This window comes from Meles meles, chromosome 1 (assembly GCF_922984935.1).
Source record: "Meles meles chromosome 1, mMelMel3.1 paternal haplotype, whole genome shotgun sequence".
Taxonomy (NCBI): domain Eukaryota; kingdom Metazoa; phylum Chordata; class Mammalia; order Carnivora; family Mustelidae; genus Meles; species Meles meles.
The window spans coordinates 90,131,534-90,158,621 of record NC_060066.1 but is presented as its reverse complement, the minus strand read 5'-3'; the positions used below and the strand labels follow the sequence as shown (position 1 = coordinate 90,158,621).

Below are 27,088 nucleotides of genomic sequence, written 5' to 3'. Positions count from 1 at the left end.
GTGAGCAAAATCATAACGGTATTGTCTTTGATTTATTTCACTTACTGTAGAATAACTTCTAGGTTCATCCATGTTACATATGGCAAGATTTTTTTTTTTTTAATGGCCAAGTAATGTTTTATTGTGTGTGTTTTTGTGTGCCCCATCTTTTTTAGTCATTCACCTATTGATGGGCACTTGGGTTGCTTGCATATTTTGGCTGTTTATAAATACTGCAGCAATAAACATAGGGGTGTATACATATTTTCAAAATCATGTTGTTTTCTTTGGATAAATACACAGAAGTGGGATACTGGATTGTATGGTATTTCTATTTTTAATTTTTTGAGGTACCTTCATACTGTTTTCCACAGTGGCTGCACCAATTTATATTCTGTCAAACACTACACGAGGGTTTCCTTTTCTCCACATCCTCACCAATACTTGTTAACTCTTGTCGTTTTGATACTAGCCATTCTGACAGGTGTGAGGTGAGATCTCATTGTGTTTGCATTTCCTTAATGGTTAGTGGTGTTGAGCATCTTTTCTTGTGTCTGTTGACCATCTGTCGTCTTTGGAAAAATGTCCGGGTCTTTAACCCCCTATTTGTATTTTAAGTATCTTCTCCCATTCAGTAGGCTGCCTTTTAATTTTGTTGATGGCTTCCTTCACTATACAGAAGCTTTTTAGTTTGATTCATTATAGTTTGATTAGTATCCCTTCTTGTGAAATGGTATTTTAAGACTCATTTTGACTTATTTTCTTTCATCATTGGATCTGGAAGAGGATCATTCAGGTCACGTATTTGCTTCAAAACAGGGTTGTTTTTTTCTTTCTTCTTTTCAACGCTTAGTGTTAGTTGCATGTTCTCTTCTTGCTGCACATATGGAGATGAGAGAATCATGTTCATTGTTGACTTCACCAGTGTAGTGTTTCATCAGTCTGTGAAAATGAGAAGGGAGAACCAGTACATGGATGTGCTAGTAAGTGTAATTTAACTTTGCTTTGAGTTTGAGATTACCATGTAAGGTAACAGTTTTCTCTGTTTGTTAATTGTTTAGCATTTGCGGTACCATGTATCCTTGTCCAGTTTTCTTTCTGGTGATGTTATCCCTTGTCCAGGAAGAATGTGTAGACTTTTATTTGTAGATTTTCTTTTAGATAAGCTTGTGCTTACACTTTAGCTTTCCAGCATAAGTGCTTTTAAATACTCTTGGCATCGCAGTTATGAAGGCTGTGTTTGTTCCTTGTCTGTTATGGGTCCTCCTTGGCTAAGGAGGATAATCAGTGGTGTGTTGGTAGAATTTTTTTTTACTTGTTATGCCTTTTTTCTTTTTGACATAAAAGGTTTTGCAAGTCATTGTTTAGTGTGACCCCTCTGGTATTTTGCTGAAATTCTTCAAACCTTGTGATATTTGGAGGTCATATTTTCCCAAATGCATATTCTTCGGTCTTTGGGTAAAGTAGGATTTCTTAAGACACACAATAGCACTAATTATAAAAGAAAAGATTGATGAAATTTGACCAAATTGAAATTTGTTCATCAAGGGGTGCTTACTTGGCTCAGTCAGTAGTGCATGTGACTCTTGTGTTGTGAGTTCAAACGCGATGTTGGGCGTGTGGAGCTTACTTGAAAAAAAAAGTCTGTTCACCAAAAGATGCTTTAATGAAACTGGAAAGACATGTTAGGCACTGCAGAAATGTTGGATGTAACTGACCAAAAATTAGTATGAAGAATATGTAAAGAACTCCTGTGAATCAGTTTAAGAAAAAGATGAACCCAATTGAAAAATGGGCAAAAGATGGGTTAGTCATTTCATGAAAGAGGAAACAAATATGGCTAATAAATATATAAAAAGATATTCAGTCTTATTAATAACTAGGGAAATGCAAATTAGGACTATAATGAGAAAATAGTTTATATCCATTCATTTAGCAAAATTAAGAAACTTGATATAAGGTACTGGAGAAACTAGATCAATGAAATCTCTTCTGCAGTTGCAGATAGGAGCATTGATAATAGCTATGTGAGGAAGTAGTTTTGCATTCTCTTGCATAAAAGCTGAAATTTCATATACCTTCAAATTCAGCAGTTTTCCTGGGTTATACCTAAGAGAAACTTCCCAAATACCCGAGAAGACACACAACAATGAAGTAGATAGAATGAAGTAAAAAGACTGGTAGCAACCTAAATGCTCATCAGCAAGAAAATAGCCAAAATAATTGGTGACTTAGTAATACAGTAGTACAGATTGAGAATGCAACAACATACATGAGTCTTTTTTCCTTCACTATTTTGTTTAGAAATAATTTTTAATTTATTTGGAAGAACGAGAATAATACCTGAAACACTCATGTGCCTTTTATCCAGATCTACCTATTAACATTCTTCCCTGTTTGCTTTATGTGTTTGTTTGTTTGTTTTTTTAACAATTTGAGAATAAGTTCCATATGTCATGGTTCTTTACCCCCCCCCAAACGTATAGTGTATATTTTCTAAGGATAAGGATATTCTCTTATATAACCACAATACTCTTGTCTGTTGATCTACAGTGTCCTTTATGCCTTTTTTCTAGTGTAAGACCTGGGCTAAGATCAGGTAGAGGACCTAGAATAGCCAAACAATTTTAAATAGTAAAAACAATTTTAGAAGGCTTATACTAGTCTGACCCCAAATCTTTGTCTTGTAAAGGCAAAGGTTTGGGAAGATTTTTTCCTATGGTTTTTCAGAGTTTTTAGTTTTAAATTTTAGATTTGGGTCTGTGGTTACTCTTTCTTTCATTTCTCTTCCTAGTGTGTTCATGTTTTTCATTAAGTTCTTAGACCTACTTGTGGCAAAAGACAAGGACTTTAAGAAGCTAATTCCATCTTCTCATCACTGACTTTTTTTGTTTGGGTCTTTGACTGACTTTTTTTGTTTGTTTTTTTTCTTCTGGTTATTTTGACAATGGAGTAAGTCTCCAGGTTACCTTGCCATCAAAGCACCCAGTGGAAGAGTTTGCTAGTCGTCCTGTCAGGTTATATAATACTTAGAAAGTCATGCTCTGTCTTTTAGAGTAAGGGACATTGGTGAAACTTAAAACTGGAAGAGAAATCATCGTATTTGCCTAATTCTTTATTCTTAGATTTGAACACATATTTTTGATGTATTTGATTAAAATCAAGCTTAATGACAGAACAGCCAAGACAAACTCACTAAAAGAATTTACGGAGCAGAAGATAATTTAAAAAAATAAAACTAATTTGTTGTTAGTTTGGATTCACATGTAAAAAGAAAACTAGAAAATGTTCTTGGAAATGAGAAACGTGAATGTGCAAATAAAAGTGAGCAGCAGATAATAAAATGCTCATGTTTTTAAGTCCAGTTGATCTGAAATTTCAAATCAAAGAAGTTTCCAAATGTGGAGTAATAGAGATGAAAAATATATATAAAAGGTGAAAGAAGTGATGGAAAGAGGGGAGAGGCCCACTGTCTTTCTAAAGGAGTTTTGAAAAAGTAAGGAGAAAACCAAGGGAAGAATGATTGGAGAAAAATGCCCAAAGACAAAAGATTTATGTTTTCAGAAGGAATGGGCTCAGGCTGAGTAACTAGCAGTATTTTTTCAAATTGAAAAGAAGTAAAGGCAGGATAAAGGGAAAATCTTACGCTCCCTGAGCAAAAGACAGATTACCTACTGCAGATGAAGGAGAATCAGATTATCATCAGAATTTTTCCATCTACAACTCTGGATACTTGTACGGAAAACCTTATTTCAGAATGGAGGGGAAGGGGATATATAGAATTACGTTCTTAAAGATGTATGTCACATTATATCATTGAAAGGGAAGTGCAAAATAAGGATTTCAGGTGTGCAGGAGTAGTCACATAGCCTTCATGAGAAAGTAACCTGAAGAGGTTTTTGAACAGAAAAAGGAATTCAAGACAGGTAACACCTGTTAACTGGTCATACTAGAATAAGTCTTTCTCAACAGGGACTATGCATCCAATAGATGTTTGTTGTATGTAGTTTACCTCAGGACTCTGTGCATCTCCACTCAGTCTGTTAAATTGGCACTGTGGTCTTTGAAGCCTGACAAATGAAATGAGCCCTTAGTGGGGAACCAGTGACCTTGGAGAAGTGAAGCAAGCTAAAAAGAAAATAACATTTCTAGCCAATCATGTTCTCATTGGAACATAAACTCAGTGAGAGCAGGGCTTGCTTTTTTCTCTGCTGAATCCCTAGCACCTAATGATTGGCAAATAAGCAGATGATTAACTGTTGGTTAACTGAGTAGATGCTTTGAAGACTCTCTTTCCTTTTGTAAAGTTTGAAAGCTTGAATGAATTTTTATTTTTTGGATTAAATCACTGCACTTTTTAAATTTAGGAACTATGTACTTGATCATTCAAGTTACATAATGAATGCTGCTTTTTGGTTTTTCCATCTGTAGAAATGGACACTAGCATATAAAAGATTTAATTATAGTTAGAACAAAATGTTATGAGATGGAATGGGGAGGAAAGATTTGAGGAAGGGTAAATAAATGCAGTATTTTTCTCATCTTTCTAAAGGTAACATAATTAATTGTTTAAAGATGATGTATCAAGCAGTTGTGCCTGGCATATTAGAGTCATAAAGACAATCACTAAAACTAAAAATAGTGTGGCTTCTAGTGTGAGGAGGGAGGAGAGAAGGAGAATATAACATACCCATCCACTGTGATAAATTACCTGTCATATTCAGTGGGAATGGATGGTGTCTGCATTGAGAAAACAAGAAATATATATATATACACATACACACGCGCACACACTAATATATATTAGTATATATACTAATGCTACTTAAATAGTGGCAACCCTTTAGGAGGAACTTAAAATAGAAAGGGCTAGAGGTGGATAGAGGAACTTACTTTTTACTTTAACTTGCTCTTTGTATGTATTACTTCTAATAATAAAGCTAGTTTAATTAGAAAATGAAAGAAAACAAAGAACCAATAATGTTCTGGGTATATTTGTACAGATAAAATAAATTCAAGTAGTCTACACAGCAGAATTTACTTTTGACTGTTTAGATAATCCTTTTATTGAAATTTTACTTTTGTTGTACTTGACCGTGAGTCATTTCGATCCTACTAGTTTCTTTCATTCTTATAAATCCTTATTGACCAGGAAACAATCTCAAGTGAAATTTTTTAATAGTTGTTCCCTCTCCATATAGAAACTAGAGTTTTCAATTGCCTGTAACTTTGAGATAAATTTCCAAAATATGGCATTTACCTGTTCGTATAGAAAGAGATGAAAACCTGCAGTTTATGTAGAATTAAATAAGACATAATTATAATAAATTTGTTATTAAGTGGTTTTAATTTCTAGAATCTTCTGTGTATTTTGTTCATGTATAGTATATTATATTGTTAGGTATTCTTAGGCTAGAGTAAGTTTTAGTACCTCATACAGTATTTTTCATGATGGGAATAATTTTGATTCTAAGGTGATAGGTCTGTCTCAAGAGTAACCAAATCTTTGTTAATATACAGAAGTCACTTCAACAATAACTATTCCTGTGACAACAGTAATCATTTCCCTGACAGTTCTATATTTCTTTTTCTCAGTAGAACACTTAGTTTAATGCTTTCCCATTAATCAAATTATAGTTCTTAGGATCAAGAATAAGTTGTAGTCTGTGGTCAACCACCTTTTGGTAAATTTTTTTTTTATGGATGCACTTTCTTTTTTATGGAGTGAGTTGATTATGATTAATAGTAACAAATTCAGTACATAAAATCTTGCTTTTCCTTTGATCTTTACAGTAAAATTTGGAGACTATTTCTTTGGAAAGTAGATTTTGGCACCTGGATACCATAAACTTTTTTTTTTTTTTTTTTTTTTTTTTAAAGTACGCTCCACATCCAACATGGGGCTTGAATTCATGACTCTTAAGATTTCACATACTCTACTGACTGAGCCAGCAGGTGCCCGGATACCATAAACTTTTTTATATTGCATATTTAAGTGACAAATTCTCTCATAAAACATTGAGTGACATGTTGTATATTCAAGATGATACAGTTAAAAAAAAGATGATACAGTTTTCGTAGACTCTTGTTTTGAACTTGATAAATATTCTTTGTAGGCCAGAGGTGAGAAAAGAGGTGCTTTGATTTAACATTTTATAATACTGATTTGTTTCTGTTTTTTTCTTGGATAAATATTTTTATCCCATAGGAGAGTTAGTGGCTGTATTTTGTTCCAGTGCTGATAAAGAATTTTTGTTGGAGTTTTAGTTAAATGAACTATCGGTATTTACTGGATTAATTACATATCCTTCGGAGATACCTCTTTTATACCAGTTATGGTATGAACAGTCATTAAATTTAATGGTATTTCAGTTATTTTTCTTGAGCAGCAAATAGTTAACTGCAGGAACATATCTCAGTTAATATGAAATCTCTTTTTTAGGTTTCCAGAAGTAACTCAAATTGTTGAATTATCTTTTCTGTTTACTTCTAGTAGTTTGTTTTAAAATTTTGATGTGCAATTTCTTTAGAAATTTACTTATATCGCACTGTATGATTACTGAGTGAAACTGACTACTGTTTCTTGGCAGAAAACTTTGAATTTATTGAAAGGTATTTCAATTCTTATACATTACACATTCAATACTGATGTTTTTTGGATTTGAAATAACATAAGGGAATAAAAAAGATTACAGGATATATAATAAAAGAACTAAGATATTAAAAAATTACTAGTGAACAGTTCCACTTGTTAATGAAAGTCTGAAATGTAATTATTTTATTATTTTCATTTTATTGTAAGCAGACTAAAATCTGATCCAAAATGGAGTTGGATATGAATTCCTTTGTTTGGCTTTCAGAGCCTCTGCTCTTGGGTCTCCAGACTATCCTTTTTAACCCACTGAGCCACCCAGGCGCCCCCTCCCCTTTTTTTTTTTTTTTTAAGATTTTATTTATTCATTTGACAGAGATCACAAGTAGGTAGAGAGGCAGGGAGAGAGAGAGGAGGAAGCAGGCTCCCTGCTGAGCAGAGAGCCTGATTCCAGGCTCGATCCCAGGACCCTGGGATCACAGACCATCCTTTTTATATGAGAAAACTAGCACACATCTTGTATTCTGGTCAGCCTATATCACCATATATTTTGATCCTGTATGTTCTTTTCTTAAGTGTGGTCCCTTAGTCAACAGATAAATATTAAAGGTTACCAGTGAGCCACTAATGATAAAGAGCCCTTTCTTTCAATTAGCAATAATCGCGCCTCGGATAAACCTCATTGGCTACGATACTGCCACTGCGCAAAGCTTAAAGAGCCCTTTCTTTGTGGAACTCAATCTGCTTGGACAGATAGATATTTAATTTCTCTCATTGAAATTTTACATTTTTCAGTGTTGGGGATCACATGTCTCTTGATGAATTTATTCTAAATATTTTATGTATGTATTTTTTAATTTTTAATTTTTTTTTTAGTGTTTTGTATTTGTAAATGTAATTTCAGTTTTTTCAGTTGTTCATTGCTGGTTTGTAGAAATATTTTGTATCCTGTGACTTTTGTAAATTCACCTATCAGTTCTCTTAGTTCTAATAGAATATCCTTGGGATGTTCTGCCTAATAGTCACATTGTCTGTAAATAGAGTCCATTTTATTTTGTTTGATCTTTATGTTTCATTTTGTATGTGATTTTATTTTTTCATATAGTGTGTCTTGAATGTGAAATTAAGTGAAAACTATAAAACCAAAATCAGACTACACATCAACAAAAAATTTAGTGTGATGAATGATGTTATTTTGTTGGAAACTAAATCACAGCTTTAAACATGAATTAGTCCTAATTCTAGGACTTCTTAGAATCATGTTGTTACTCATTTGGACCTAAACTAACACATATTGTAGCTGTTCTCCACCATTTTTCACTATTTGAACTTACTCTTAACTCTTCCATTTTATAGTACACTTTGAGATTACTTGATCTTTGGTTGGCACAGATGAATTGTTTATAAATTACCAGACTGCATATACTTACTCAAACCTGAAATACTTCTTTATTGTGTAAATGCAGGCTTGAGCACTGGAATCTTTTAAAGCAGTTTCTTTATTATAATGTGGTCATGCAGAGGATCAAGAATGTTCCTTCTCACTTACATAGTAATGTAAGTTTAAAAAAATTGAAGAATTGGCTTCCCAAAACAGAGCCTCCAAAGCATAATCATTATCCTTTCCCTTGATGATTTTTTTTAATGTTGAATTAATTTTTACAGTATAGAACTGATCTGTTTCCTGTATATTCTTTGTCTTTTGCTTTCTTAATGCAAAATGATTGATCATGTTTTTTGGGATAGTGCAGGTCAGAAGCTTATCTCAGTATTAAAACACTTTAATGGATCTGGACAAATGTACAGGCTTTTGAACAGCTGGGGGTTTTATCCATCTGTTACTGCCCTTGTTTTGCTCTCTAGTGTGAAATTTTTCAGTCAGTAAGCCAATCTGAGTAGATTTTATTCCTGGTAAGTAATTAATTTTCCTAAAGAATTGAATCTGCTATATTTTAACTGTAGTCATTCTTTGTCTATAATTTTGTCTTTTTTTGAAACATGCCTATTCTCCCTCCCTTTTTTTAATTTAAAAATGAAGTCTGATAATTTACTTGTTTTAACTTTGGGACATAATTTTAACACTTTCCCCCATAAACAATAAAAAGAAGCAGAACCGCCATTAAATTAACAGTTCCCTGAAGAACATCTCTGCATTTCATATTTCTATGGCAATATGATATTTAATGTATTTGAGATTTGTATTTTTCTAGCTTTTTTTTTTTTTTTTTTTTTAATATTTATTTGACAGAGAGAAATCACAACTAGGCAGAGAGGCAGGCAGAGAGAGAGGAGGAAGCAGGCTCCCTGCCAAGCAGAGAGCCCGATGCGGGGCTCGATCCCAGGACCCTGGGATCATGACCTGAGCCGAAGGCAGAGGCTTTAACCCACTGAGCCACCCAGGTGCCCCTTTTTCTAGCTTTTCATTATGCTTTTTTAAACCTTCATTTTGAATAATTTTTAGATTTACAGAAATGTTACAAAGATAATACTGGATGTTTCTGTATGTCTAGTTTCTCCTAATATTGATATGTTACATAATGCTAGTATGTTTATCCAAACTAAGAAATTAACATTGGTACAGTACTGTTAACTACACACTTTCTCCAGATTTCCCCACTTTTCCCACTAATGTCTGTTTCTGTTGAAGATATGGAAAACCAGTTTTGCATTTAGTTTTTCTGTCTCCTTAGTCTTCCCTAAGCTATGACAGACAGTTCTTTGTCTTTCCTTGTCTCTCATGGCTTTAACACTTTTGAAGACTACAGGGCACATGTTTTTTAAGGTGTCTTTCAGTGTTAGTTTACCTCATGCTTTCTCATAATTAGACTGAGTTTATGGGAAGAATACTGCATAACGGGTGTGTCCTTTTCAATCTAATTATAGGTAACTTAATACTCAGTGATACTAATTTTGATTATTTGGTTTAGGTTGTATCCGCTAGACTTCTCTAACATAAGTATTTTTTTTCTCCCTTTTCATACTGTGTTCTTAGAAGCAAGTCAGAATGTCCAGCCCCACACTTTAGAGGAGGAAAAGCAAGCCCCACCTCATGCAGGAAAGAATATTAAAAGAATTCATGAAAATTTTTGTTACTTAGTTGTTATTTATTTGGCTCTTGTGTTTGTTCTTTTTCCTACTTCTAGAATATTTGTTTTGTTTTAGATCTAGCCTACGGTTCTCTTATTTTTTTTTTTTTCCTTTGTGATTTCTAGCTCTTTTTCCTGCTTTGTAATTTGAGGTAATTTTTGGACTTAATATTCTACTCCTTAAATAAGGCAATGACCATTTTGAAGCCCTTTCATTCATCTACTGAAATTTTCAATTTGAAAGTCAGATATTCAAGCTAGACAAAAGGTGTTTGTTGCATTTGGGTCTCAAGTGACTGCCTGCCTACTTTCTCTCTTTCTGTCTCTCTTTTTCTACCCCCCTGTCCCCTAACCAGGTATTCACTGGCTCTTTCAGCAGTTCTCTTTTATTGTACTTACATTCCTTGTGCTTATTCTCATTTTCTTTTTGGATGGTGAGACTTCTTAGATACACAGTTGCTTTTTCCCTTGTGGCTTATGTAGTCTCAGTTCTGGTTACTGAAATATCATTAATAGTGATAAACCTACAGGTGATTAAAAGGAAGTAAGTTATCTATTTGTAATGTTAAGGGCAAGCTTTTGGCTCTTCTGAGGACACTGAAGAAAATTTTGTTTTCCAGCTGTTTCCTAGGTCCCTTTAGGTGTACTGGGCCATGCCTCCTTTTGTATAATTCAGGTTTTTTTCTTCCTGTATTACTTCCCAACAACACACCAGTACATGTTATTTATGATGTCAGTTGTATAATATGTATATCATTTTAGAATAGCAGAAGAAGTTATCACTGATAGCTCCACATTGCTTAATCTCATATTTCTAGTGGTCTGTAGTCAATAACATGCCCGTAGATCTCTCATTATATTTAAATACTTATTTAATGTTAACAGTGTCAGGCTCAGTTCTAGATCTTGTTAATATAAATATGGGTTTTGTTGTCTTAAAGCCAAGATATTGACCATATTCAGGAAGACCGGAGTTTTGTTGATGGACATTTATAATGCTAAGGACTTCCAAATATGTATACACCACCCCCCACCCCGGCCTTTCTGCCTGTCTCCAGACTCATATGTCGAACTGCCTATTTGGTATCTTCTCACAGCTGTCTAATAAGTGTCTGAAATCTAACTCCCCTCTTTCTTTGCCTGCCCCAAACCTTCTCTGTGTACAGGGCACCACTGCCCTTCCAGTTAAGGGGACTCATTCTTGACTCTTTCTTTCTTAAACTCTGTATCTAATCAGTTGATACATCAATTAAGTCAGTCTTGTTGATTCTGCTTTCAAAATGTATCTCAAATCCAAGCTCTGCATCTTTCATCACCATCTAAGGGCTGTTGTTATTGTACTGGATTTTTAACTGTGCTAGCCTTACTGGCCTTCCCATTCTCACCTTTGCTTCTCTACACCGTTACCAGCAAAACAGCCTTAGAAGAGATCCTTTTGTGACAAGTGAGACTAAACTGTTAACCTTACTTTTTCATTCTTCTCTTGACACTGTTAGTATCAAAGTATTGCTACCCTCAAAATACTCAGGAGATGCTCCCCCTTTTTCTAGTCTCTGGAATAGTTGGTGTTACTTTAGAATGATCAGTTCTAGGACAACTAATTAAATGTACATCTAAAACCATGTGAGTCTGGGGGCTCTTGGCTGGCTCTTGATCGCAGGGTCTTGGGTTTGAGCCCCAGCGTTAGGTGTAGAGATTGCATACGTGCATGCATACGTACTTACATAGGTACATAACAAATAAAAAAAACACGAGCGTGATGGGTTTTTGTGTGGGGTAGTTTTTAATTGTTGATTTATGTTCTTTAGTTATTAGAAGTCTCTTCTGCAGGTTTTCTGTTTATTCTTGAATTTAGTTTGGTAAATTGTATGTAGGTAAATTATATTTTTAGGAAGTTGTTTTAAGGTTTTTTTTCATATGGCATGAATAGTATTTTTATTTTTTAGTTGTGTCAGTCTTCATGATACTACTAAATGTATCATCATTTTAAATCAGTCGTTCCAGAGATTTTTCTGTTGCTAGGTTTTTTTCCATCTCCAGACACTAGCTCTTCCCTGCAAATACCAATTTTTATTCTCTTTGGTTCTCTTTATTCTTGTTTTCTGTGTCATTATTTTCTGCTGCAATCTGATTTCATTCCTTCTACTTTTGGGGACTTATTACTCATTTCCTAACATACTGAGTTGGATGATAGCTCATTATTTTTGAGCCTTTTTTTATTCTTTTCAGTTTTGCACATGTATATTCCTAAGTGTTTGGTGGGTCATAGACTAAGCATTTTCATTGTACTGATGTAAAATTTTTTGAATTTCCATTATGATTTTTGGGGAGACTTTTAGAAGTGTGTTTTTAGAATTTCCAAATGTTGGTAAGGTGTTTTGTTGTTGTTTACCTGTTTTGCTTCTAAAACTGATGTCAGAAAATGTGATGTTGTATGACGTGGACTCTTCAGTATTTATTGAGATTTGCTTTCTAGTCTGACATATAGTCACCTTTTGTGGTGGTTCATTGTGAACCCTGTAATTGCCTCCGTTTTCTGTATTATGTATATGCAGCCTATATTTTTACTAATAATTCCATTTTACCAATTACAGAGAAATGTGTTAAATTCTCCTGCTGTGATGAGAAGCCTGTCAAATTTTCTTTATAATTCTGACAACTTCTAATGTATGTAAAGTTTTTTTAGCTTAATATTGTGTCACAGCCTATTTTAAAAATGTCTTTTTTAGTGTGTAGTGACCATTTTATCTCCCAACAATGGTTTTTGCCTTTAAATGAGTTTTGTCTGGTATTAATATAATTCTGTCAGTCTTTAGTTGGTTTATGTTGTCTTATGTCTTTTCATTACTTTTAACTTTGTGTCATTATGTTTTAGGTTATTTTCTTGTAATCATGTATAAGTGAATTTTTGAAGCATCTGAGTTGTTGTTTTCATTGATGAACATACATTTTTTTGATTCTTGATATAAATGTGTATTTTTGCTGTCTTATTTTGTACTTTCTAATTAAATGTATATCATTCAAGCCCCCCCGCCCCCAAACCATCTGTTCTATTGGATTGATTTTTTTTCCTCTTTTTCTGTCCACTGAGTTAGAAGTTACGCATTACACACATAGATTTATTATAGTACATGTGTAATTTTACATATTTTAAATTTGATCCAGTTAAAGTGCATAGTTGATTACTGTTCAAACTGAAATAGCATCTCTAACTTCTGTTTAAGTAATAACATGATCCTCATTGATATAGCTGATCATCTTCCTTGAGTTAAATTTCTCTTTGTCTTACATATCCTTAAATAGTGCCATTTTTTTGGTCTGTACTTTTGGGACTCTTCATGGAGTTGATGAATTTCTCTAGATTTTTATATCTGGCTAATTAAAGCAGGTTTCAAAATTTTTCATACAAATCTATTTGTTTCCTTCAGTTTAAAACTCGATTTTATGTTTAGGCTGTTTTTTTCTAAGCACTTAGGGCCTTTGTAAAATTAAACTATAGCTCCCCAGTACCAAATTATATATATATATATATTTTTTTTTAATGTTAGTTGGATTTTTGTTTTTATCCTTTTGGAATGTGATTAATTAGGTAGCTTTGTGTCTGCTTTCATTTTGTTTTATTTAATTTCAGAGTCTTTCACTGATAATGTGTGTATAAAATGATTTGTAGCTATCATGTGGTAGGGCATTTATTTGATTAGCTTTCTGTATAAAGTACTGTTCTTCAAGTTCTAGGAGTAAATTAAAATAAAAAAGAAAGGAATTTAGTAACAAAGAATTTAAAAAGTTCTCTTTGGAATGTAAAGTACAGTTTTCTGATGTTGTCACAGGATGGGAACTTATTTTGACCAGTTGCAAAGTGCATTCATCTTTATTATAGAACATGTAATGCTCTTGGAAATATAAAATGGGAGTAGAGAAAACAGAGTGAGTCTTATAATTTGTTTAGACACAGGTGGTTTTCAAAGTGTGTTCTCTGGACCAGCAGTGTCTGGATCACCTGTGAACTTGTTTAAAGTAAAAACTTACAGGGGAACTTGGATGGCTCAGTCGGTGAGGCATCTGCCTTTGGCTGAATCATGATCCCAGGGTCCTGTGGTGCATCTGCGCATCGGGCTCCCTGCTTGGTGTGGAGCAGCTTCTCCCTCTCCCTCCTGCTCCCCCTGCTTGTGGCTCTCTCTCTGTAATAAAATACATAAATAAAATCTTGAAAAATAATAAAACAAGATGATGCAAACAGACTACGTGATGCGTTCACTTGATAGACATGCACAACGCTGGTCATCCTTTTTTCACAGGCAGAAGTACTATAGATAAATACTTGGTTAATAAACATTGAGAAAACATCACTCAGTTTAATTTTTGTTCAAGGGATTTCTACTTAAAGGAAGTAATAAGTAATCATGTTTCTTGATAGGGAAAAGTTACAATATGATGAATGTGATATAGAGGAAGTTTGTGATTCACAGTATTTTTTGTTACTACTAGAATCTTAAAGTAATACAGCTTGAATGCAATTTAATGCAACTCTTCCTTTCCTCCTAACTCTGCCTAGCCAATGGTTTTCATATTGCTTCAGAGGCCTTTTAGTCTGTTTTAATACCTCACCATTAAAAACTCATTGAAGGGCCAAAAACACATTTCATATTCTGTTCTTAACATGTTTTTTTTTTTTTTTTTTTTTTTTTTAAGATTTTATTTATTTATTTGACATAGAGAGATCACAAGTAGACAGAGAGGCAGGCAGAGAGAGAGAGAGGGAAGCAGGCTCGCTGCAGAGCAGAGAGCCCGATGCGGGACTCGATCCCAGGACCCCGAGATCATGACCTGAGCCGAAGGCAGCGGCCCAACCCACTGAGCCACCCAGGCGCCCCATATTCTGTTCTTAAACAAAATTTCTTGGGAAGGTAAGGCTGTGGAGAGGGCCATACGCTCCTGAAATAGGTCTTTGTGTTTGGATTGCTTAATTTTGAAATGTTTCATGGTAATCAGCCCTCTGTGGTTGTGTGCCGGTAGTAGTAAATCTTTTTTACTTACTCCAATTAGGATTTGAAGAAGTTTTTATGAAGATGGTTTGCATTATAGTACAAATAATTTAAATTTTTAAATAATGGTAATATTTTATTAAAATTCTTTGTGTTTTTCTTTCAGGAGAGAAATAGAAACAAACAATAACCATATGAAGATGTCCTGTTAGAATTACAACACTAATGATGTAGACTCTGGAAATGCCTAATAAGTCAAAGAAGACATTATTAAAGCTTTTTTTCTGCTTAAGGTGACATCTTTGAACTCTAACACAGAATTGACTCTTCTTGTAATGGTTTTCATCAGCGCATCTGCCCTTATACTCTCACCAAACACACTTGAGAACTGTAACTTCGTCAAGCACTTTCTGTCCTGAAGCTTTTACCAGTATCTGCTGTCTTTTGTAATTATGCATCCTAGCTAAGGCACAGAAGACTGAATGAATGCAAGGATTCATTAACTCTTTGAATTTGTTAAATACTAACAGTTAACCATTAGAAGTGGTTCAATGATGTAAGAGTCACACTGCTTCAACTTTTTCTTTGTTGTAGTTTTTAAATTGTCAATTTTTAGCTATTTGACAGATTAAAAGCAAAATAATCATGCCATATTTAGTCCTGGAGTTCAAGTCTAAATGTTTATGTGAAAAATTATTGTAGTAAACTTTTAATATGGCAAAGCAACCTTAAGCTCTATTTTAGCCAAATGAAACATAATCTGAAATTATAGAACATTTCCCTTGTCTTCAAACTGTTTGGTGTAACAGAATATTGATATGCAGCTTGGTGGATTTCACCAATTAATGCACATTCTTCTCCCCTCCTTCCCCCAATAATATGTATACTGAAAAATGTGCATTTGTCTGAGGAATTATTTTGTTTGCTACCACTTAATGAATCTCAAAATTTTGAGTAAATGTACCTCAGTCTAATCAGACTTTTTATGACCTTTATAACTACATTTAAAACCCTTAATTCCTATTTCTGGGTGTTTGCGAGCCTGATTGCTATCATGAAGTAAAAATTTATTACTCTAGGTATTCACTAGCTAAATAAACATAGTTCTTGTTTAGCAAGCATATACTATTCCTCAACTCTTTTCTCCAGCTTTTGCAGTGTCCTGGCATCCTTAAAATACTTTGAAAATATGGCCTTGATCCATGGATTAAATCAGTATCTAAGTGAATGTGTTGATGTTTTATTGATCAGATCTATATAAATGGGAATACAGCATATATCTGGGTATTCTTATAGTTATCTTTTTAACATCTTATTTTTTTTTCATTAATTACATATCAACATTAATTTTGTAACTTGAAACAAATTGATTTTGTATAATTAAATGTGTCAAGCATCTGTATTAACTGATTTGGTGGCATAAGGTTATGAAGATAATGTACCGCCCCTTATATTACTGTTCCAAAAGGAGAAAACTATGTAGAAAGATACATTAAGGGTGAAAATAGCAATATAGTAGATTTGAATACCTTGATGTTTTGCATTACTCCATTTATGTTTACATCATGTTTAGAAATGTTTTCATTTACTATGGTCTTTGGTCACTTCAGTTCAAAAATTTAGTGACAGATATTTCTTTGAGGCTTTCATTTATATAATTTTTTTGTACAATGTTTTCTTAAATGTACAAATACTGTATTCAAGTGGAAAAAAATACAGTATTTGTAATAATTTTAGCTACTTCACAGTTCTTTGGTAGTCCCAGTGTAGTTTTATCAGTGTTTACCGAAGGGAACATCAAAATGTTAATGGTGTATTACAGAATAAAGTCTTTCTTAAAGGAAAATTGCACCTATTTTACCTTTTTAAGAGTAAGCCATGAAATCTTGTAACATGTCTCTTAACTATTTATAATGAAGATTGGCATTTGGGTATAGTCACCATAGCAATGGTCTACATCCCTAAGATTATATAGGTAGGACATGTCAAAGATGACTGTTGTCATTCTGGAGGTCCTATTAGACAAAACTGTAAAGGGGTGACCTTGTAGGAAGGGTCTGAGTCCTCTCTCTGAGGGTCTCTTTTTCTTGGTGCTTTATTAGTGACTCTGAATATTTTTATAAAACTAGTTACATTATAAGTGGATTCAAACTTGTTTAATTTACATTAAGTTTCTATGTAAGAAGTGTCACTCACTCAGCAAGCAGGCTGATTGCAGTAGCAGACTCTGATGTCAGATGTAGTTGAGTAGTCTATTCATGGTGAGGAATACATCCCAGTGCCTTTAACCTGGATTTCTAATATTAAGTGAAATGGGTGCAGCATTCCTTTGGGTGGGGGGGACAAAACAACAAAACAAAAAAACTTTTTTCAAAATTGGTAATTTTTTTTCTCATTTAAGTTTTCTTCAGAGCACCTGCCTTCTCTTCCTCTTTGGTCTGTCAGTGTATGGCAAAAAAGTTTTTTTCTCTAAGTGAAATTATTACAGATTGTCTCAATAGCACAACTAACTAAATATTTCTTAACTGTAGGGACCAAAAGGAAGAGAACCTGGGCTCTTCAGCAGGAGACACATCATCAAATGTTGGAATAATCACAAATTAAGACATTATTGACCCAGTAAATTTCTTGCTTAATATTTTTCCAAGATCTGGTTTGACTGTTTCTAATTAAAGTTATCGTATGTGGGTATTTTATTTTGAAAGGTATTATAGTTTGTATATTTAACAGTAAGGGGGAAAATGTAACCAAAATTAGTATTCTTTCTCTATACATATTGGTACTTGAAGATTCCTTTCAGAAGAAACCCCAGCCTTTTCCTAATTTTTAGTACTTAATTCCTCATTTTAACTCGAGTGATCTTTCTAATTAAAAAGCTGTGTTCTTTTTGAATACCATGCATGGGGGTTAAGCTGATGTTAAAACAGTTTGCAATAAAAAAGAATCAGCTTAAATCATTTAATCATTTCAAGTGCATTCTGCATCCTATAAAAATAAGTTTGAAAAACTTAAGAGAATTGTGTTTTCATTAAGTTTTGCATATCTTTTGTTATGCCATGTAAATTCCCTTCTTTTTCGTATGATTAAAGAAAGGTTATGATAAAATGATTAGTTCATTTACATTCACTTGTAGCAATTACATGAGAAATTGAATTTTGTCGTGTTTGGGTTTGTTCATTCCTGTGAATGATGGTACAGTTAGGTGAGATTTTCTGTTATGGTACCCAAACTCACCATTTGGTCCTCTTTAATCTTTGAGGGTTTCAATAAAAATTGTTCACTCATATCTGTGTTTTTTCCATTTTATCTTCAAAAATATGTATTGCCTGCCCTATTATGGATTTCCTGATTGACGGTTCTCTCGAGTACAAATTTGTATCGCTTGTTTTAGCTGGCCATTTAAATTAACTGGGGAAATTAAAGAGAGGGGGATAACAGTTTATCCTAATCTTTATCCACTCCAGTGAGCTTATTCGATTACATGCTCTTAATACTAAACTTAGAGCAAAAGAGGAAGAGGCCTATTTGTTTTCATGTAATAGGAGGAAGTTGTGGTACCAGCTGTCTAATAACCCTAATCCCCCATTCTTGGTACCAAGGAATGCTTTTCTAACAGTCTGTGTGTTATCCTTTGGGATAGATAGAGTTTATGTAGATTGTGATGAATCTGGCTGGTGCATTGATTATTGGCTGGGCTCTAAGGTACTTGTTCTGATGGGGGAAGAAACTAAAAAGTTTTGTGCTGTCACAATTTAGATGTGTAGAACATTGATGGCATGTGATGGGGGCACAGTTTAACAGATTCACCTCAGATGTCCCACACTGGCATCATCAGAAACCTTTTTACTGGTCATTTCCTAAAGGGAGGGTTTGCATCTCATCAGCATATTTATATTCAAGGCTACTCATTTGTTGTTGGGACCCTAATTCTTACCTGCCTGGCTTTATTTTGCTTAGTGATGCTAGGTTTAGTAAGTCTAGTCTAGGAACTAAAATATTCTTGTAGTCCGAAGTTAACAGACTAACTCAAGGCTTTCTAATTACAATACTTGTAATTGCATGATGTTGAGGTGTACTCTTTTCTCATTCCTTTTGGTGTACTAGTGAAAAGTAGAACTATGTATCACCTACATGTGGTAGTAGCAGTTTAAATACAGTTTATTTTTAAAATACTGCACTAAGTTCAGAATTTGTCTACTCTCTAGTTTGAGTTGCCTGTGCAGCATTGGGACTAAATGTAAATGAAAACACTATTTTTGTAAAACTTGGAATGCAAGGAAGATACAAGTGCAGTTCATAACACTGACCGGTTCCTCATCCCTTCCTGCCACCCCACTTGCGCGTCAAAAGAATACCCCTTACATAGAACATGCTTAGGGATGTAGATATTAGAATGTTGTTTAGAAACAGTATTGGCTCTATCTGACATGTCTGTAATCAGAATGGAATTATTGTATAGCTGAAGATCTTAGAAATGAAAGTTGAAAGACCAGACTTTGAGTTACTTCTAACTGGTAGGTTGATACTGAGCAAATTTCCTTTGTTTCAGTGCACTTACCAAGAGATTAGTATAGAATACCTCCAAGTTCTGAAGTTTCATGATTTTTTAAAAGATTTTATTTATTTATTTGAGACAGCACAAGGAAGGGCAGAGGGAGAAGACTCTCCGCTGAGCAGGGAACCTGGTGCGGGGCTCAGTCCTGGGACCCCTGAGACCATGACCTGAGCCACCCACTCACCTCTATAATTTATGATTTCAATAGCTTTGTACACTGTGACTTATTCTAGCAGTGGTGAATGTTCGGTCTTTTGAAAAGTTTGGAAACCAATATAATTTTTAATAGTCATCCTTTATTTTCAGAATATAAGTAATGAAGACCCCAAATTAGATTTTATTCATTTTATTTGATGGGAATATGACCACTGCTTCCCTTCAGTAAATTTTGAAGTTCAGTGGTACAAAATCTCCATCTTTTCCATAGTATTGCTAAAAAGAGACAAGGGAATGTGTTCCAAAGAAATCCAAAGTTTTTTGTTCCAATATGGGACCGAGACGCATGGACAAGCAAACGATAGATAGCCCCTTATGGATTTTTTTAATGCAGTTTTTTTTAGAATAGTTTTACAGAAAAGTTGGGGAGATGGTACAGAGATCCCATATACCTTGCACCCAGCTTTCCTTATTAACATCTTACATTAATATGGTATGTTTGTTAACAATTAATAGACCCGATTTTGATGGTATATTATCATACTTTGCTTGAGATTTTTTTTTTTTTTAAAGATTTTATTTATTTATTCGACAGAGAGAGATCACAGGTAGGCAGAGAGGCAGGCAGAGAGAGAGAGAGGGAAGCAGGCTCCCCGCTGAGCAGAGAGCCCGACGCGGGACTCAATCCCAGGACCCTGAGATCATGACCCGAGCCGAAGGCATTTGCTTGAGATTTTTAAAGTTTTACCTAATGTCCATTTTCTAATCTGGGTTGCCATCGAGGCTAACACATTACCTTTAGTTGACCATGTCTTCATAGGTTCCTCTTGGCTGGTGGTTTCTTGGACTTATTTTTGAAGATCTTGACAGTTCTGGGTACTGGTCAGATATTTTGTAGAATGCCTCTCTGGAATTTTATCTCGCAATTTTCTTAGGATTTGACTGAGGTTATGAGTTTTGGGAGGGGGAATACCCCATAGGGAAATTGCCATTTCTATCACATCATATCGAAGATGCATAGCCCCAGCATATGCTCGTTGATGTTGACCTTGGTCACCTGACCGAGGTGCTGTTTCTCCATTGTAAAGTCACTCTTTCTCCTTGCTGAACTGTGCTCCTGAAGAATCATAGTCTACACTTCAGTGGACAGTTGTGTTCCCCCTTATCCTTGTATTTTTGAAGAAGAATATAAGAATATATTTTATTACTACTTAGTCATGCCAGCAGGCTGTGTCAATACATTTTCCTTTTTGCATGTATCATTTTAGAACTTTCCTTCCACTTTCTCCTTTTTTCAATAGAACAGTTGTATATTGGAGGAATTCCAGTGGAGGAATTCTAATTCATACCTACTCCCTGAGTTCTAAATCTGTGTATAGAATGACGATTTTAATAAAGGGATTGAAGATAAATAATTTTTTAAAAAGATTTTTATTGATTTGGCAGAGATCACAAGTGGGCAGGCAGAGAGAGGGAGAAGCAGGCTCCTCATTGAGCAGAGAGCCCGATGTGGGGCTCGATCCCAGGACCCCGAGATCGTGACCCGATCCAAAGGCAGAGGCCTAACCCACCGAACCACCCAGGTGCCCCTTAAATAAATCTTAATAAAGGAGATTTAGATGAAGGCAAGATATCTTGATCTTATGTGTAAGTAAGAACAGATGGTCAAATCTGAACAAATTCAGATTTGGCTGGGTTGAAAGCCCCGAGTTCAGAGCTGAATAGTTAGGTACAGTGCTTCTTTCCATTAAAAAGAAAGGGTGATTTAAATAGTTTGGCATCTGTCTTTTGATGGAATTCTTTTGAAATAACTTCTGAGTCTGCTGTATAATATTCTGGCAAAGAGCATGGACTTTGGAGGCCTACAGACTTGTCCTTAAATTCTTGGATTAAACCAGATCCAAGCCTAGATTTTCTCATCAATTAAAAAATTAAAAGAATGAAAATAGATCCTTTTCCAGGAGGATTAAATGTGGTAACATCCAGAAAGTGCTTAGCACAATCCCTGGACCTGTGGCAAATCTTCAAATGTTAACTGTTCTTTTTTATTTAGAATTTAGAGAATTAGGAGAATTTAGAATTTATTGATTACCATTGAAGATTTCTCAGGGTAAATCTTCACTGCATGTTAATGCAGTTTAGAGGTTGTAGAAAACTGATTACTTTCAATTCATAATGTTCTATTACTGAGATCCTGAGAACAGTCACTTCCTGAATAAAGCTTAAATTATCATTTATCTTTGTTTTGCCAACTTTTGGTTTCCAGAGTTTTAACTGTCAGCCATACTTTTTCTAAATAAGTAAAATGTAACAATATAAAATTAGTTTCTATCTGGCTAGAGCAGAGCAGATGGCAGAACCAAAGGCAAATTAGACCAAAAGGAAAGCAAATATGAGGGAATAACATAAGAAAACCTATAAACAATAGAAGAACACTAAAGCCAAAGATGAAAATTAGATCCTAAGAAGTTTTTTTGCTTTGTTACAGACACTCCTTGATACTGATACCATTTAAGTGTGTTAGTACTCAATGACAAAGCTAAAACAATGTAGTAATGAGTTTGATGCCTTTTATTCAAGGAAAAATAATCCATGGATTAGGCAGTACAGTGCCTCCCAAGCAGCGGAGCACGCTTCCTGAAGGATTTTGGGCAAGTGCCAATTTTACAGAATGCTAGAGGAGGCAGGAGGGAAACAGGTCATGACCGGTTAGCAGATCCTTTTTTCTAGGGTAAGGTGAGCTAGCTTGGTTGAGTTGGAGGACTGTGATTGGTGTGTGTGCGGTTTCCTTGACAGGTATCTCAGGTCTAAGTGCAGGCCGACTTAGGTTCAGTTTCCTCACAGCCTGGCCACTGGGGTAGCCTCCATTTTGTGGGTGCCAAAATACAAATTAACTATCATTAATAAATAGTAAGGGCTTCATCATGAATGGTAACAATTTAGAATGAAAACACTAATGTGTATGTGTTACCTCCTTGTTTCATCAGCATACTGTGCAATTTAGAAGCAAGAGGTGTTTGACATCGACGAAACAAGATGGTGGTTTTAACCCTTCAAGTATGTATTTGAAAGAAAGCTATCTTGAGGTAAAAACTTTACAAGTGGAACTTTAACACGATATCATTGCATGCTAATATTGAAGCTATGATCTCCAACTAAGATACTAAGTGTGTTATTTGTGCTTGGGCTTGGTGTATGAACTGACTTGCATCCCCCCCTGTGAAGCACCTGGTGCCTGGAGCACACTCGGTTCGTGCATCTCGTGGCTATTCTGTAGTTTGTCCATGTGTGTATGCTGCCCAAGGGTCATCTGGGCTTCTGTCTAAACTCACTGATTCCAGTTGTACTTGTTTATTTTATTGTGAAATTTAAATATGTAAACTGATAAAATGTGACTGAATGAGTTGTTTCTATGAAAACGTAAATTGGCAGCTTTGGAAATACTGCCAGAGGTGAGTTGTCTAAGGTGTAGATCAGAAAACTGTAAGCACTTGTCAGCAAAGTCAGAAAAATGTGCAAGTTTACACACAGTGTATGAACGTATCTTCAGTTCTCACTCCGGTGGGAAATCTTAGGTGATGCATTAAAGGTGAGGCATGGTTCATAGAAGAAAGACATCAGGGAACTTGCATCACCAGATTGCTATCCAAACAAAAAGTCTTGGACATATATCAAATAATTGGTGAATTAAAGTATACATCTCTTTTAAATTACAATGCTTCAAGTTTGTTTGTATCACTTCTTATGAATCCATTCCTTAACTAACACCAGTTTCATTATTTAACACTGTTCATTTTTAAGATTTTTAACCTAAATTATTCTTTTAAAGTCCAAAAACTTTTTTGCCTCTGCATTAAACAAGTTAACCGTTTTCTGCATGCGGCTGCTTGTGTACATGTGTAATGATAAGCTGTTATGATATCTTGCAAATAAATTTAATAAAGAGAAAGAAGTATTCATATCACTTAGAAAATGGAATGGGCTAGCACTTACATATTTATTTCAAATACCTAAAGTGTAAGAAATGTTTTCTGTATGAAATGCTGGAAAGAAGACATACACCCAGTAACAATTACTGGTATCTGCATTGACAGCCACAGAACTCTTGTCAAGTCTTGGAAGTTGCCTTGAGTAAACCACTTCTCTTTTGGGAAGAAAGGCACTTGTTTCCTTTCTAAGAGCTTACGTAAACTGATGGTTCCCCCCATTACTCCCTTTTAATAAGGAAAAAATGAAGAAAAAGTCAGCATTAAGTAGCTATTTCGGAATTATGTAGCTTTGGCTTTCCAGATAGGCTTATTTTTTTTTTCATTTTGATTTTGCTTGTTGATTTTTACTGCTGTCCAGGCAATATTTGAGAGGTTACACCTTAAAAACAAATGAAAAACTGATAGAGTGCTTTCTTATAGCTTATAAATGAAATAAACTACTTATTCACATTAGTATTTATTTTCAACTGGATTAAATGATTTTACAAAAGACCTTTTGAACAGCTTTCTCTCAAAGGTTCAAATTTTTAAAAGACCAATCAATACCAAGTTTTATTTACAGGTAGTTACCCATCTTCTCTAGTTCATGTTTATAGTTGTTTGAGGACACTCTTCTATTCACAATGAGGTCTTTACTAGTTTCAAGGAAAATCTCAGATGTTTCATTATTGTGCATCTTTTTTTTTTTTTTTTTACACCATTCAGGAGCTTTGCACAAACTCACAGTAGACACACAGATTATTTACCACCTTAGAGTGGATCCACTTCCCAGTACTTACTGGACTCTCCAGTAATTTATTAATAATAAATCTACCACCAATAAATGTCCCATTTGTAATATATAATATTCACAATATGTAATATTAATAATGTCAAATCTATTAACAGGTTGGATAGCAGTACTCAAAACACTTTAGTCTCAAGACCCCATCACACACAAATTATTGAGGAGTCCAAAGAGCTTTTGTTCATGTGGCTTGTATCTTAATAGTCACCATACTGGAAGTTAAACCCCAAACACTTCTTGTGTTCAGTCTTTGAAGTATCACTTCCCATGTAATCTGGAAAACTGGACTTGTGCCCTCCTGAGAGAATGAGAGGAAAAGTCTTAGTGTGATTATGAATATATTTGGGTACTGCAGACCCCTTGGGGCACCACTCCTCTGGGGCACACTTCGTTGATGGACTGGGGGTGTTCATACTCCACTGAGTGAATGGGTATCCTTAACAAGATCTGTCGAGTTCTGTTTTGGCAACTTCCCACCATACACACTCCCAGGGCCCCTTACCTTCCTGCAGGTGCATACCAGTTTTTTTCCTTTTTGATCTGTGAACATAAAGTCAAAAACACATCTCAGCAGATTCATTACAAGGGGTCTATTGATTCATTAGCTTTTGGTCATCACTGCACTTAAATTTTTTTTTTTTTTTAATTTATTTGACAGAGAGACACAGCGAGAGAGGGAACACAAGTAGGGGGAGTGGGAAAGGGAGAGGCAGGCTTCCCGCTGAGCAGGGAGCCCGATGTGGGGCTTGATCCTAGGACCCTGGAATCATGATCTGAGCCCAAGGCAGATGGTTAACGACTGAGCCAGCCAGGTACCCCCGCTGCACTTTTTTAAACATCGTATTTCCTCGTCTTATCTGATACTTTATTGCCTAGGAAAATAAGAACAGGAATGGTTTAACCAAAAATTAGTTTTGATTTGTGCCATGAAATTAGTATTGATATGTATGCATAAGGAATTTTTATGAGGATACTTGTGTCTGAAGGGAAATGTTTGTTTTCATCCTGGGTCTTCCTTACTTGTCTGCGCTAAACCCCACCTTCCCATGCAGTCATTTCCTCACTGTGCTTGGCCTCTGCTCTTCTCCCCGTTTCACCGATTTAGAGCCAGAGACATTGCTGAGTAATCAGTTCTTTCTGCCCTGTCACTCTGCTCCAGCCACACTGGCTTTTTGTCCCCCCACAAACCCAAGATGCATTGCTACCTCCAAGTCCTTCTGTTCCCTGCCTGTATTGATATTTTCTCTCTTCTCCGCTGCAAGAAGTTTTAAATAGTAAGTCCCTCATCGCCATATCTGAAGTAGTTACTCTGTTATACTATTGTCTTACCTCCCATTTTCTTCCTAGAACTTATCTAAATTTTTCTGTGTATGGTCTTTGTTCTGTAAAGTGTGATATTCACAAGGTTAAGGGACTTAGTCTTCTTTATAGCCCTAAACCCTGCCCAGCAAAGGAAGTGCTCAAGAGCTATTGACTGATGAGTCACTCACTCCTCCAAGTCTGTTCTTAGATTGAGGAAGGCGCCCATCGCCATCACTGCTGCAGTGGTGGCCTTCATTTCCTGGGAACTGGAAGTCAGCCTCTGAGCTGGGGATGCACAGAGTAGGAGAAAGTTGGTGCTGTTAATTACTGCTTGAAAAAAGCTATGTGAGGGGCGCCTGGGTGGCTCAGTGGGTTAAAGCCTCTGCCTTTGGCTCAGGTCATGATCCCAGGGTCTCTCTGCTAGGCAGGGAGCCTGCTTCCTCTCTCTCTCTGCCTGCCTCTCTGCCTACTTCTGATCTCTGCCTGTCAAATAAACAAATAAAATCTTTAAAAAAAAAAAAAAAAAAAGGTATGTGACATTCATTTTCCTTATCAAGGAACAAGTTGACTGCTTGATAATATCCCCATTTACCTTCAGTATTCTCTCTAACTGCTTTGGAGAACAGCTTCCTTTCCTCCCTCCCTTCCTTCCTTCCTTCCTTCCTTCTTTCCTTCCTTCCTTTCTTTTATCCAAAATTGCTTTCAATTCTAATTTAAACTGGATTTTCTCTGGGTCAGATAAGGTGTGGGAATCCAGTGATTTATCTGAGATCATTCAGACTGCTGGAAGGGATCTGGAAGGTGATTCAATCACAGTTTACAGATGAAGGAACAGGCTGGAAGTCTCTGATTTTTCTAAGATCCTAGAGAGTGAGACAACTAGGACTTCAAGCCCAGAGTTTCTCATTTCCGCTTCAAAGCCAAACACTTCTAAATCTGGTCCCAAACCTTTCACATAGTTCTCTTAGTCGACTGACCAAACGATTAAATCCAGCTGTCCATTTTCTTACTTGTAAAATGAGAAATATTCTCACAGATTTGTTGGAGAATGAAATGGATAGGCACAGTGCATGACATCTTGAAGCCCGCAACTTTTCCGGCTTTTCCTCTTCCCTCCCTCTTCTCCCTCCTGCGGTCCTGGCTGCCCACATGTGGAAGATCATGTTCTTTTCCTAATTCGGTTACTGTCTCTCTCCTTCTTTGCATCCAACTGTAGATCTTCTTCAAAGCCTCTTCAGCTTCCCCTTGACCAAAAATTGCCCGCCCAAGTGAAACGTTAAATATTGCATTGTTAAAAATTAGTCTTACTTTTAGAGACGAGTGTTTCCGTGTTATGGAAGCATGTATATCGCTTTTTACTTCAGAAATGTAAACACTTCTTCCGGTGACAGTAACCCCTCTACCATTTAGAAGAGGTTGGATCATGCAATGATCATTATTCGTGGCACAGGAGGGATGCTTTCAACTGTAGACAAAGTGGTAAGGATTTTATCAACTGACTCTGAGGCTACCCAGTTTAAAGGGGTTCCAAAGTGAATAATTACAAAATAAAACAAAGATAAAAGCATTTTTGGAATTATCCAAAATGACAGCAGAGGGAGCTATTGAGGTTTGATTACACTTTTCCATTGCCCTGGTTGAGGTTTTTTTGTTTTTC

General features: G+C 35.3%; 1 protein-coding gene and 1 pseudogene across 3 annotated transcripts in view; one reads left to right on the top strand and one right to left on the bottom strand.

The window, feature by feature from the left end:
- The window catches only part of YTHDF3 (YTH N6-methyladenosine RNA binding protein 3), a 39,709-nt gene extending 21,783 nt beyond the window's left edge, over nucleotides 1-17,926 (top strand). For all 3 annotated transcript variants that reach the window (XM_046011156.1, XM_046011147.1, XM_046011138.1), the window contains one exon: nucleotides 14,809-17,926. In XM_046011156.1, the coding sequence (XP_045867112.1) occupies nucleotides 14,809-14,832 (24 nt within the window). In that variant the 3' untranslated portion in view covers nucleotides 14,833-17,926. The remainder of the gene's footprint in view (nucleotides 1-14,808) is intronic.
- On the bottom strand, nucleotides 7,161-7,283 carry LOC123927868 (annotated as a pseudogene).
- Nucleotides 17,927-27,088: the final 9,162 nt, after the last annotated feature.